General features: G+C 43.2%; 1 protein-coding gene across 1 annotated transcript; it reads right to left on the reverse strand.

Annotated features, from left to right (window-relative positions):
- Nucleotides 1-1,489: 1,489 nt before the first annotated feature.
- Nucleotides 1,490-5,957, reverse strand: LOC145351412 (putative G-protein coupled receptor 139). Its single transcript, XM_080201017.1, has 2 exons — nt 5,888-5,957; nt 1,490-2,421 (listed from the first exon to the last, which is right to left on the reverse strand). Exons 1-2 carry the CDS (start codon nt 5,955-5,957, stop codon nt 1,490-1,492), a joined length of 1,002 nt encoding a protein of 333 aa, XP_080057143.1.
- Nucleotides 5,958-14,495: the final 8,538 nt, after the last annotated feature.

Genomic DNA, 14,495 nt, shown 5'->3' on the forward strand with positions numbered 1-14,495 from the left:
GTACCTGCGGTGTAAAGATGCATCAGTGATGTAGTGTGGAATTTATGATGTAAGGAAGTAGCTTCGGTGTAAGAGAGCACTTATGGTGTAACAGCAACTGCAGTGCAAGGCATTACTTGCGTTTTCCTGTGGTGCCCGTGTTATAATATATGTCAGAAATTTCAAGGTGTTTAATGAAGTCGGCCTGAAACGTGTGCTTTGCACATTGAATTTGGCGCAGATAAGCTTGGGATGTTTCACTCCAAGTATGACTTAAATGAACTACTGTTGAGCTTGTCCCATGAAGTTAATTTCAGAATATAGTTGACACATATAAGGAAAATTAGCAAATTAACTTTTAGCAATTACAAACAGTAAAATAAACAAACAAGAAGTTATAAAAACCTTAACAGCTCAATGTACTGTACAAACACAACATGCGTACCGACATATGCCCCTAGCTTCGATTTAGCACAAAAATTACGTTTGCCCAATGAGATTTCAGCTCTGCAAGGCCTGTGGTTGCTCGTTCTTTGGATGGAGAAGAGAAACACATGCTTCTCCATTCTGGAACTCCCAGCACCTCGAAATGGAGATAGTGCCGCTGTTTTCCTCCAGCTTGCGAACCACCAACAACAAACGTCCACTCCAGAAAAGTAAGAAACACTGTTTCAAACTGGCTAGCAGAATTTTTACTAGAACAGAGAGGCAAGATAGTGCATCCAGCCTCGCGTCCAAGCAGCTTCTAAATAAACAACAACCAAAACTAAAAGTGAAAGAACCTTGCGAGGAAAAAGAAAATAAATTCCTTCAAATTGACCTGTAAATGCTTTCCCACAGCAATTCCAAATTGCCAAAATCTCCAAGAGAGTGGTTTAGGCCCAGATTAAAAATAAACAAAATACAATTTAATCATTTGAGGAACAATTAAATGACATTATTCAGACGGCTCGGTGCCTGTTTATTATTGCAGAAAACACGATTAAACATGCCTTTCTTAAAGCATAGCAGCGCCACCTCTGCAGTCTAAGCCGTTACTTGAGGTCCAAAGCAGTACTTGGTGCCAAGTGGCATCTGTGGTGTAACACAGAATTTTGGGTTTCAGGTACCACCTTCGCTGTAAGACAATAACCACGATGTAAAATATCATCTGTGGTCTAAGGCAGTAGTTGTGGGGCTATGCAGTGCTTGCAGTGCAGGGCAGTACCTGTGCTGTAAGGCAGTACTTATGGTGCCAGGAAGTAGATATGACGTGGAAATGCCGGCTTTGGACTGGGATAAACACAATAAGAAGTCTCACATCACCAGGTTAATGTCAAACATGTTTATTTGGTAGTAAACGCCACTAGCTTTCGGGGTTCTGTCCCTTTGTCGGGTGAGTTCATCAGTGGTTCTGCAGTAGGCATCAGAAGATACAACAGAGAGTGGAACAGTGTTTCTGATGTTCGTTATTTAAAGAGACGCCACTTATTTTTGTGGCAGAAAGGCAGGCATTCAAATGTGTACTTCACTATTGCCTGAACAGGAACACTAAATTTAATTTTGCATATTTTTGCAACATCAGAATTATTGTCCAAGGAGATTTCACCACTTTCTGCAGCTCTTCCCTGAACTTAGCTTGTGTAACGGCATAAATACACGTGTTTGTGCATGAACTTAAATGGATGAGCATTGTTCCGGTTTCAATGGCGATATATTCAGGAGATGTATAGTCCGGCCGGATCTGAGCGACCATCCCACTGGCTAAATAACTAACGACTCTTGTCGCCCACAACAATAGAAAGCTACTGGAAATAGTGAACAATAAAATAATAGACTTCCTTCTGTTCTGTATCTCTGGATCATTCTGATTCCCGCTGCTTTGACCCCGGAGGCCCGCACGGGCTTTGCTGGACAACAAAATCCGTCTGATGGTCAAAAAATTAAACAGTAATATCAAAATGAAGGGAATCCATGTCAATAAGATACTTTGTAACCAGCTGAATGCTACACCAGTGTGAGAAGTATAAAAAGCCTGACTAGGGAGGGCACCCCATTGAACACCATTAATTGTGCTTTTATGTTCAAATGCAAACCAAATGTAAGAGTTCTGTAAATAGATAAGGACTGTGACTGTTGTTAAAACTGCAGCCGCTATTCTCGCTGTGCAATAGATTGTTTTAAACTTCTGACTACATATAGCAACATATCGGTCAACCGTGAATGAGACTGTAAACCATACTGACATATACAGGTTATTACAAAGCATATATATCATTAATTTACGAACAATAGTGTAGGAGAGGAATGAATTAGGAAAACGATTTATCAGAAGGTTATACAAAATTACATTGATGAGCATCACCAACAAATCTGCTGTTGCCATGGCCACCATGTAGATAGAGACACATCTGGAAAGGCCGCAATTTCCTTTGGCGAGAATCACGATGGTCGCGAGATTAGCTGTAAAAATGAGGGAGAAGGGCCAAGTAATGGAAATAGTCTGGTAACACTCAAAGCATACTTTAGTGAAATGTTTGGGTGCACTTTTGTTCAGTTATTGGCATGGACTCATTCTATTCTGCAAGCGAGCAGAGGTGATTTTGGAACTCAATATTTTGGAAAGCGCGATGCTGTCCCCCATTGCAATAATTTACGTCTGATCTTTTCCACATGTTGATGGGAGGGTCGCCGTGATTCAGTTTACAGAATGTTCATGGCAATTTCCCCTCAGCACAATCGGCAATAAAACTTCCAAGTCTCAAATGGGATCAACAATGATTTCGGAGAATTAAACAAACCGGGTGATCTGGTATCAGCTTTCTTACATCGATGGCGATTTAATTTCTGTAAGCACCACCCCTGACACTGGTCTGAGACTCCATTCATGCTAATTCGAAATCACACCCCATACCGCATCCCCTAGGCAAAATCTTCAGAAAGGAAATTCTGGTTTGCTCAGTTAATTGTACATTTTGCCACTTTCTCAGTGAATTGCCTAAGCTCAACCATCTTCAGCTGCTTCATCAGTGACCTCTCTTCCACTATAAGGTCAGAAGTGGGAATGTTCACTGATGACTGCACAATGTATAGTATCACACGCGATCAGGAATTGGTTAGCAGATAGGAGACAGAGGGTGGTGGTTGATGGTAATTATTCATCATGGAGTTCGGTTACGAGTGGTGTGCCTCAGGGATCTGTTTTGGGGCCACTGCTGTTTGTAATCTTTATTAATGATCTGGATGAGGGTATAGTTGGGTGGATTAGTAAGTTTGCTGATGACACCAAAGTCGGAGGTGTGGTAGATTGTGAGGAAGGGTGTCGAAGTTTGCAGGGTGACTTGGACAGGTTGCAGAGCTGGGCCGCGAGGTGGCGGATGGAGTTTAATGCGGAGAAGTGTGAGGTAATCCATTTCGGTAGGAATAACAGATGTGTTGAGTATAGGGCTAACGGGAGGACTTTGAATAGAGTGGAGGAGCAGAGGGATCTAGGTGTATGTGTACATAGATACCTGAAAGTTGGGAATCAAGTAGATAAGGTTGTTAAGAAGGCGTACGGTGTCTTGGCGTTTATTGGTAGGGGGATTGAATTTAGGAGTCGCAGCGTCATGTTGCAACTGTACACAACTCTGGTGCGGCCGCACTTGGAGTACTGTGTGCAGTTCTGGTCCCCACATTACAGGAAGGATGTGGAGGCTTTGGAGAGGGTGCAGAGGAGGTTTATCAGGATGTTGCCTGGTATGCAGGGGAGGTCCTATGAGGAGAGACTGAGGGATTTGGGGTTGTTTTCACTGGAAAGAAGGCGGCTAAGAGGGGATCTTATAGAAACATATAAGATGATTAGAGGTTTAGATAGGGTGGATGGTGATAGCCTGTTTCCTCGGATGGAGAAAGCCAGCACGAGGGGGCATGGCTTTAAATTAAGGGGGGGTAGTTATAGGACGGATGTCAGGGGCAGGTTCTTTACCCAGAGGGTGGTGAGGGACTGGAATGCCCTGCCTGCTGCAGTTGTAAATGCGCCTAGTTTGGGGGCGTTTAAGAGATTGGTGGATAGGTTTATGGACGAAAAGGGATTGGTTTAGATTAGTGGGTCAATGTTTTTTTTAAAAAATAAGACTGGTCGGCGCAACATTGTGGGCCGAAGGGCCTGTTCCGCGCTGTAATGTTCTATGTTCTATGTTCTAATCTTCAGAAACTGAGGCAGTCTGTATCCAAATGCAGCAAGATCTGGACAACATCCAGACTTGGGCTGACAAGTGGCAAATAATGTTTGTGTCATACAAGTTTGAGGCAATGACCGACTACAACAATACATAAACTAACCATTTCCCCTTAACAGTCAATGTCCGCAACTACTATCATCAACCATAAACACAACCTGAACTGGACTGCCCATATAAATGAAAACAATGTTTGGAAAATCTCAGCAGGGCTGGCATTTCCGCCGGGGGAGAAAACAGTCCTTGTTTTTTTCCAGCATTTCGTACTTTTGTTTCAGATTCCAGCACCGACTGTATTTTGTTTTTTTTTGCAAACAAATAATTTGTCCACAAGAGCAGATCAGAGGCTAGGAATTCTGCGGTGAATAACTGAACTCTATTCTCCCCAAATCCTGTGCGCCACTTATAAGTTGATGGAGTGATGGAATGCTCTTCATTTACCTGCACGAGGGCAACTCCAAAGACACTCAAGATGTTCTACGCAATGCACGACGAAGCAGCCAGCTGGATTGCTAACACATCCAGAACATGTCAGTGACCTCTCCCACGGAGAGCAGCAACCATGTGCAGCATTTACGACATGCACTGCAGGAATTCACCAAACAGCATTATACAAAACCCACGACCACTACCAACGGAAAGTCAACGGCAGCAGATACATGGGAGCACCACCACATTGCTATGCTCCCAAATTCACAGACCAAACAGAGTTGGAAATATAGCGCCGTTCCTTCACTGTAGTTGTACCAAAATCCTGGAACACTCTCTCTCTACCAGCACTGTGTGTACACCTACACATAGGACAGCAGCGGATCAAGAAGGCAGCTTACCATTCGCATCTCAAAGGCAATGAGGAATCAACAATAATGGACACCGATAGCCACATCACATAAATGAGCAAAATAAATGCAACTAAACAAATGATTCATTTCTATACAGTAATTCCCTGTGCTGCAGCTTTGACAGATAAAGTCATCCACTTATATCAGGTGACGCACCGAACAATCGGAGAAGTTAGCACGGCGGCACCGTGGGGGAATCGTTTGGATTTAATGTTTTAGCTTTATTTGAAAAGTGGGGTATCTCAAGAGCTGCATCCAACACCAGGGGTGCTTAATGCAACATTCCCACATTACGGAAATAATAATCTTTTAAATAAATCAATGAATTGAGAACCTAACTATTGAAATTAATTCGAAACGATAGGATTCTACTGTTTATCATCAGCGTAAGGGAACTGTCAGGCACAGAAAAGGAACTACAGAACGGGAAAATGCATTTGCAGCTCCGAGGACAGCAGCAGACTCCTAAGCACGATTTTTTTTTCCCTTGAAATATGATCCAACACTTTTTTTGTTGTCCGGTGACGCCGCACTTCGAGGCATTGTCATCTTAAATTAGACAACGGGTAACAATACAAATTGTCACTGCAAATAAACCGCATACAGATTTATGAACTGCTGGGAGGTCAGAGAATCAGTCTCGATCTCCGTAAGTGTGGGGAGGGAAATTAAACTCCAGGTGTCACATTCGCCTGAGCTTAACCGCGGCAAACAGGCCATGTGAAATGTTCAGATTCACACTGATACTCTGTAGTTTATCTTGGCAGAGAAATGACACTGCAATAATAACCTTCTCGCGTTAAAATGCTGAAGCACTGAGCAGTGAGCTACTCCGCAATTATGAGGCAACATAATACATTGACCTACCGGGGGCACCAAAAGCTGCCAGCACTGGATAGTAAAGATCCTTGATCTGTAGGATTAATGGGCGGGTCATTGTGACTTTTAGGAGAATGCAAGAGTTTCGCAAGATGTACCCTCCTCTTATACTCTAACACGTTCCCTAGGGGGGAAAAAAATCAGACTACGCACTATTTGTGTCAGTTTCTACAAATTAACGCAAAAAGTCACTTTCCTCTGCAGGGAATCTGGGTTGGCCAGATTCAGTCCATGAAGCTCCGTCAATTAACATGAGTGATCAGAAAGAGATCCCGGAGTTCATGTGTTCTGCGCTGGCTCCCTTAAGGCAGAATGGTATATCACCATTGACACAATGTTTGATTCTTCCAGCTTCATCATATTCTTTTGCAAACGCACGCATCTAATGCCCAACTTACATGTATTTCCCTCCTGTTTCCATAACTTCATTTAATGTGCACTGTGATAACTATTGCTGAACCACCGTTTGTATTAGTGATAATTGTCTTTCATTCCTGCGTCTTTACTAAAACCTGAATTGTAGGAACTGTATTACAAATGTACCATTGGTATTAATCTATCATTCTCAATTGCAACTCATTTGTAAATATATGTGATCTAATAAATCATTACTTGAGGTGACACTATTTCAGAGTGTCCCGCGTCAACCCTTGAAATATTGAGCAGGTTTGGTATCATTCTTTGCCATCCTTCTGACGCCTCGCAACACCAGTTTAAAGTACAACAGGTTTGTTTGTAGCAAACGCCACCAGCTTTCGGAACACACTGTTCCTTCGTCAGGTGGGTGGGAGTTCTGAACACAAACAGGGAACAAAGACACAATCTCAATTTACATGCATAATGCTTGGATTGTGAGTCTTTGAAGCCCGACTGCACTGAGATCAATAGCCAGCAGTAGCTTGCTGCAACTCGTTCAGAGGGGTGCAATGCGTTCATCAAGCTGCATCGAACTCTGGGTCTCACGTTCTGGCGCGTCAGAAGGATGTGGAGGTACCGGCGTTGGACTGGAGTAAAAACAGAAAGACACACCACACACGACAGACAGAGTCGCTGATAGCCACGTTCTGCACATATGAGGGTGGCCTCAACCGGGGACTTGGCTTCATGTCACACGATCTGCAACCTCTACAACTTGCCTGGACTTGCAAAATCTCAAAAACGTTCCTGTCTGGAAACAACACACATCCTTTTAAGCTGTGCTTAAAGCTCTCTCCACTCATATTGTCTGTACCTTTAAGGATTGATTAGCTGTAATGACTCACTCAGTTTAAAATACATCAGGTTATTTCCAAATCGTTCATTTATATAAAACATATAGCTCATAATTCAATCTTATTTCAAATCCTTTCACATCTAACAAATTGTCCATAACCCTCATGTCGGGTAACTTTGATTACAGGTCTCTCTCTATCCTATCTGTCAGCTGCTAATGTCTATTCGCCCCTTCCACAGTTTCAATCAATATATGATTGTTGTAACGCTTTTCAATTAATTCTGGAGTAAGACAACATGACCGTTTCCATCCTGTGCTGTCCTAGTATTGCAAAGACACACCACTTAGCAGGGTCCATTTGGAAGGTTTTAAGAATTAGTGGACTGACAATCGCAAACAATGGATGCACACAGTTCAAACCTGACATGTATTTGCATAACATAACCTCATTCACAATCTGATGTACAATTGTGGCCAGCTCAAACAGCCCTCGAGAGCCACGTTAAGTAAGGAAGAAAGGAACATAAGAACATAAGAAATAGGAGCAGGAGTAGGCCATCTAGCCCTTCGAGCCTGCCCCGCCATTCAATAAGCTCATGGCTGATCTGTCGTGGCTCAGTTCCACTTTCCCGCCCTCTCCCCATAACCTTTAATCCCCTCGCTTATCAAAAACCCATCAACCCGCGTCTTAAAAATATTTAGCGAGGCAGCCTCCACCACTTCAACGGGCAGAGAATTCCAGAGATTCACCACCCTTTGAGTGAAGAAGTTCCTCCTCAACTCCGTTCTAAACCGCCCCCCCCCCCCCCCTTTATCTTGAGGCTGTGCCCCCTAGTCCTACCGTCCTTTCTGAGCGGGAAGAGTCTCTCCACCTCTATCCTATCCATCCCATTCATCATCTTATGTGTCTCAATGAGATCTCCCCTCATTCTTCTAAACTCTAACGACCACAAGCCTAGTTTACTCAGCCTCTCCTCATAGCTCAAGCCCCTCAACTAAAACTTGGGGTCACATTCTTTGGGACCAGGTTCAACAGATCATTTGTCCGCCTCTTCGCCGAGTAAGTCTGGATGAAGGTACTATGCAGGTATTCATAACTTCATCTGGGCACATGACTTTATTTCCCTATTTTACGATCAAAACTCTGTTTTGCCTTTGCACCATGAAGCATTTTCTCGCCTTCGTTCCTCCATCGCAGAGTTTTGTTTTTGTACAACATCCTCCTCCCGCAATCTAACCATTTGAAACCTGTCATATCCTTAGTCAATTCTGAGGAAAATCCGTCGTTTGAACCGTTCACTCTGTTTGTCTCCATAGCATTTCCCAGACCTGCCGAACATTCCCAACGCCGTGGCAATGGTGTTTTAATTCTCCATCTGAAAGGATAGCATGTTGTCATGTGTTTCAAGTGAATTTAATTAAATTGAATTGTGGTACAGATCTTTCCAACGTGAGATGGAATGGTGGAACTCTTTTGGAATGGTGGGATTCCATGATTTGGAGTTTCATTTCTACTATGCTGAAAGATTAAAAAAAAGGCAAAAGAATTGAAGATGATGAATGAATGATCCAGGGCAAATGCCGAATGTTATTTTGTTCATGTAGCAAAGCTGCATTTGTCCAGCTGCGTGAGCGGGTGGTTAAGATGTTGGACGTGAGTGTTATACATGTAGATCGGTGTAAACATTCAAACACTGTTCGAAGCCTCCATGATTGAAATTATTCTCTTCTTTCATCAACTGCCTGGCTTGAAATGCATTAATTAATCCACTGTCTCAATGCTTAGTAATAAAAATAAAACTGTCAGATGAATTGGTTAATTAATATTTGTTAGAAAAACGCTGACTTAACAAAAGGATGAAAAATGCATAAACGCAATTTCCTTTATGCTGCAGCTACTTAAACGACAGTAAATGCTTGCACTGCATCAAGTAAATACACACTATTTGTTACTTCACCTAATTTAAGTTTGATCCCCAGTTGCAATTAAAACCTCGTGAGGATGTTGTCGCATGGAATCTATTTATGCTCTCTTCTTCTTCCAGTTGTTGTCTCTCCTTGTGAGCTTGGCCCCCAGATTATTCTCACTGCCTTCTGAACAAGCTCTTTGTGTTGGCAGATCTGATTTCTAAAAGTTTCTTGGGAGCCAGCCAATGAATAGATCAGTAACCCAATTTGCATCATTCGATTCGGCCAATCAACTGGAGCAACAGTATTGTAATTGGTCGCTCCAAACAACATCATAATTAATCTATTACATGCATATAGTTTACATCCCAAAGTCCAGATAAGGAAAACTGGCTCCAAAAGTCTATAAATAATTCCTCCTTGCCAAGGACAAACTGCTGCATCTAACACGTTGTGTCCTGCGATAGGTTCCAGGCTCATTTAACCACAAGAAATACTAGCATAGTGAAAAAAAAATCAACCTTAAACACACAATCAGCTTTCCTTGATTGAAGATCATTCAGCATCTTAAAAGTTCACCTCTGCAGAACGTTCAGCCATAAATAAATACATAGAAAACATCGAAAGTGGCGCAGCACTCGGTCATTCGAACTTGCTCTGCCATTTACTATCATTATGGCTGAACGTATCAATATTATAATCTTGCACCCTGCCCACACTCTTGTCGTCTTTACCCTTAAAGTCTAGTTCGTTCTGAGATATATTCAGTAACTGGCCTCCATATGAAGTAAATAATTTCACAGGCCCAGTATGCTCTGAGAGAAAATAAAAGAATCATAGAATCCTACAGTGCAGAAAGAGGCCCTTCGGCCCATCGAGTCTGCACCGAACACAATCCCACCAAGGCCCTATGCCCATATCCCTACATATTATACCCACTAATCCCTCTAACCTACGCATCTCAGTACACTAAGGGGCAATTTCTTAGCATGGCCAATCAACCTAACCCACACATCTTTGGACTGTGGGAGGAAACCGGAGCAAACCCACGCAGACACGAGGAGAATGTGCAAACTCCACACAGACAGTAACCCGAGCCGGGAATCGAACCCAGGTCCTTGGGGCTGTGAAGCAGCAGTGCTAACCACTGTGCTACCGTGCCGCCCCTCTATTCAGTCCTTAATCTCCTCTACTCAGTCCTTAATGGCCTACCACTTATCTTCAGACTGTCAATTTTGGATCTAAATCCTTGAAGCCAGGAAAAACATCACCGGTGCATCCAATTTGTCCCGCCCTGCTGGAGGTTTATGTTTCAATTAGACCGATTTTGCTCTTTGAAATTCCATCGAACACAGACCCAGACATTCCAATCCCTCTTTATGTAACAAACTTTCTATACCAAGAGTTAATATGGCGGGTCTTCGCTCTAATCTCTCTATGTCATTTTGGTGATGAGGATACGGAACCTTCAAGATTACACAAAGTTTTGTCCCACCAACAACCTCTCCAGACATCCTTGTCCCAGTTTGAAATCCTGTTGCAATGACGGCCAACATGTAGTTTGCCTTCCAATTGATTTGATTTTGTTAAATTTGTTTTCAATTATTTTTGATTTCCTCTGTTGCCTGGATAATAACTAACAGATTCCAAAAGGAAAATGTCGAGAAGAAAATCTGCTGGAGGAAACTTGGTGGTTGGGCGGGGGAGTGAGCATGAGAAGATAGACTGGACTGAGGAAGAATTATGGAGACGGGGAGAAAGCTGGTGGAGTCTTAAAGAGCGAGACAAACCATGTCTGAGACGATAGTTCCTCATTAGCACATAAGAAATAGGAAATAGGAGCAGGAGTAGGCCATCCAGCCCTTCGAGCCTACCCCGCCATTCAATAAGATCATGGCTGATCTGTCGCTGCTCAGTTCCACTTTCCCGCCCTCTCTCCATAACCCTTAATCCCCCCTCCTATCAAAAACCCATCAACCCGCGTCTTAAAAATATTTAGCGAGGCAGCCTCCACCACTTCGGGCAGAGAATTCCAGAGATTCACCACCCTTTGAGTGAAGAAGTTCCTCCTCAACTCCGTTCTAAACCGCCCCCCTTTTATCTTGAGGCTGTGCCCCCTAGTCCTACTGTCCTTTCTGAGCGGGAAGAGTCTTTCCACCTCTATCCTATCCATCCCATTCATCATCTTATACGTCTCAATGAGATCTCCCCTCATTCTTCTAAACTCTAACGAGTACAAGCCCAGTTTATTCAGCCTCTCCTCATAGCTCAACCCCCTCAACTCCGGTATCAGCCTAGTAAACCTCCTCTGCACTCCCTCCAAGGCCAAAATATCTTTGCGCAGGTGCGGCGCCCAAAAATGCACACAGTACTCCAGTTGCGGCCTCACCAATGCCCTATACAGCTGCAGCAAGACCTCCCTACTTTTATATTCAATCCCCCTCGCTATGAAGGCCAGCATCCCATTCGCCTTCCTGACCACCTGCTGCACCTGCAAGCTGGGTTTTTGCGACTCATGCACAAGGACCCCGAGGTCCCTCTGCACCGTCGCCTGCTGCAGTTTTTCGCCCCGTAAGTAATAGTCCTTCCTACCATTCTTCCTACCAAAGTGGACCACCTCACACTTGCCAACATTAAATTCCATTTGCCATTTCCTGGCCCATTCGCCCAGCCTATCTAGATCCTTCTGCAGACTCTCCACACCCTCCGCACAATTTGCCCTTCCCCCAATCTTGGTGTCATCAGCAAATTTCGACACTCTACACTCGGTTCCCTCCTCCAGATCATCTATATAAATGGTAAAAAGCTGAGGCCCAGCACCGACCCCTGGGGCACTCCACTAGTCACCGTCCGCCAATCCGATTAGCACCCATTGACCCCAACTCTCTGCCTCCTATTTGACAACCAATCCTTTATCCACGCTAACACCCTACCCCCAACTCCATGTCCCTCGACCTTCTGCAATAACCTCTTGTGAGGCACCTTATCAAACGCCTTCTGAAAATCTAGAAAGACCACATCCACCGGCTCTCCTCTATCCACCGCCCTAGACACATCCTCATAGAACTCCAGTAAATTTGTCAGACACGACTTCCCTTTCATGAAACCGTGCTGCGTCTGCTCTATCAAGCAATTCCCACGGAGGTATATGGGGGTAGTGCCTGGGTGGGATTGTGGTTGATGGGTCGAATGGCCTCTTTCTGTACTGTAAGGCTCCTATAAAAATTCTATTTCTATACTAATAGCAGAAAATAGCGCAATAAGACTGGCAATCTTGATAAGTAATGGAGTATTTCTATAGACCTTAATATTCTCTAAGCTGGAGGAACAGAAAGTAAAGGAAATAATTTCGTGTAAGTCATAGCAGCGGAGCTGAGGCTCATGGAGTGTCCTCATGTGAGATGGGAGAAGTGAGGGACAATTCCAATATTCAAGGGGACCACGTGTTCAGGAAATGTTTCCAGCTGCAGCTATTTAAAATCCATATTTTGGATCCGGAGCTACGGCTGGCGTTAGTGTTGAACATCCGCATGGATGAGGCCACCATAGATAGCAGATATAGTGAAGTAGTCACACAGCAGGTGAAGTTAATGCTGGCAGATTGGGAATAAGTGACCTCCAGATAAAGCTGAAACACTAGGCAGGGAGTGCAGGAACTTACTTGGGTCATTTTCCTCTCGGTCATACTTTCCATTTGACACAATGATAGTTGAATTGTTTCTCATTGTAATGCAGCAAGAGCCAGGTGCCTCGCAGAATGGGTGGTTCCTAGTGTGTCGGGGTATGGGGGAGGAGAAGGGTGGGTGGGAAAGACTATAAGAGTGAGAGACTGAGAGCGAAAGGAGGTTCTATTGAAAGGAGAATAGCTAAACGTTTCTGCACTCCAGATTTCACAGCACGGTGTTATGTTGTCTCACGAGTGTCTGTGTAAATGATGGAAGGGAGCGGCTGCTGAACATTCTGAAGCAGAGAACGAGCAGTCAGAAGTTGGGGTTCATATCGATACAAACAATATGGTTAAACAAGGGGTGTGATCCTACAAGCATAACACAGGGTGCTAGGAAATAAATGAAAACGCTGAACGTCAAACGTGGAAATCTTAGGCTTATGCCACGGCCATGTTCTAGCCAGATCGGAAATAGGGGAACAGGTCAGATGAATGCATGGCTGAAGAGATAAAAGACGGGATACATAATTGGATTCCTGAATCATTCGGATGGATTTTGTGGAAAAAGAGACCGATAAAATGTTCCACCCAAGCATGACTGGGTATCAAAAGGGCATTCGCCCATGCTGTTGCGGGAACCCAGCAGGGGATTGGAATCTAAATTGGAAAACACAAGAGACTGAAACAGAGATTGAAACCTGATAGACAGCGATGTATGAAACATAAGTCGAAGTCTCCAGAAAAGAGGTCAAGCAGCTATTTGGAACAGAGTGAAAAAAATGTGTCAAAATAAATCAAAGCAATAATTCTACAAAATAGGTAGACAGATTTGAGAAATTAATTAAAAGGCATCCACGGATAGAAAATGGCTAATATTTAAACAACTAATGTATGCACTGCAACTGTTGCACATTACTTTCTGTCGCCAAAACAAGAAGAAAAATGCCAAATAAATAAATTACAAAATAAATTAAGGAGTCTTTCGATCCACAGTGCAGTTATAGGATGTTGCTGGAAAAAGTAGCAGGCCTGAGGATTGGGGACACCAAACGAGGATCGAGGGATCGACTAAGCGGGAATAGAATGTGAGAATAAACTTGCAAATAACATTAAGAAAGGACTGCAAAGATTTCCAACATTAGACAATGGCTTACATTCCAAAACGGGATAATTTACAATAGAGAACGAAGAAGTGATAGGGCAATTAAACAACGATTTTAGGTACTGTCTTCACAAAGAGAAACGCAAGCACCTTTTCCGGAAAGGTGGCGCCCACTTGTCCAGTGAAAAGGTTGAATTGAAGCAGTTGTGCTGGAGAATTAAATTGGACTGAAAGCCATTAACTCCTCAAGACCTGATCAACTACATCTCATGAAACTGACCATGGAAATAATGGATTTGTTTTTTGCCATCGCTCCAACTATGTAGAGGTTGGAACATCCTCAGAAGATTTAGGAGAAGCAACTATAATCCAAATGTTTTAAAAAGGAATGAGATAAATCGGACAGCACAGGGATCAGTGCTTGTACCTTAGCTGTTCGCTACATGTTGGGAAATTTGTAGATTGGGTTCATCCTGGTAGTTATTTTTTGTTAATTATTTTCAGAAAATAAAAGCATCATCTTCGTTATCGTTGATATACATATTTTCCCTTTCCCTTTCTCTCAATAACACTAACTAGTTATTTTTATTGTGCAACCAAGTTAATCATCTCACTGGAGACTGCTCACCAATATAAATAGTGGCTTATTCGAACACGCAATGATTATTAATCAGTCATAGTCACTGACATACTGAACTCACAAAAG

Source organism: Carcharhinus amblyrhynchos, chromosome 13 (genome assembly GCF_965287045.1).
Source record: "Carcharhinus amblyrhynchos chromosome 13, sCarAmb.v2.hapA, whole genome shotgun sequence".
Classification (NCBI taxonomy): Eukaryota; Metazoa; Chordata; class Chondrichthyes; order Carcharhiniformes; family Carcharhinidae; genus Carcharhinus; species Carcharhinus amblyrhynchos.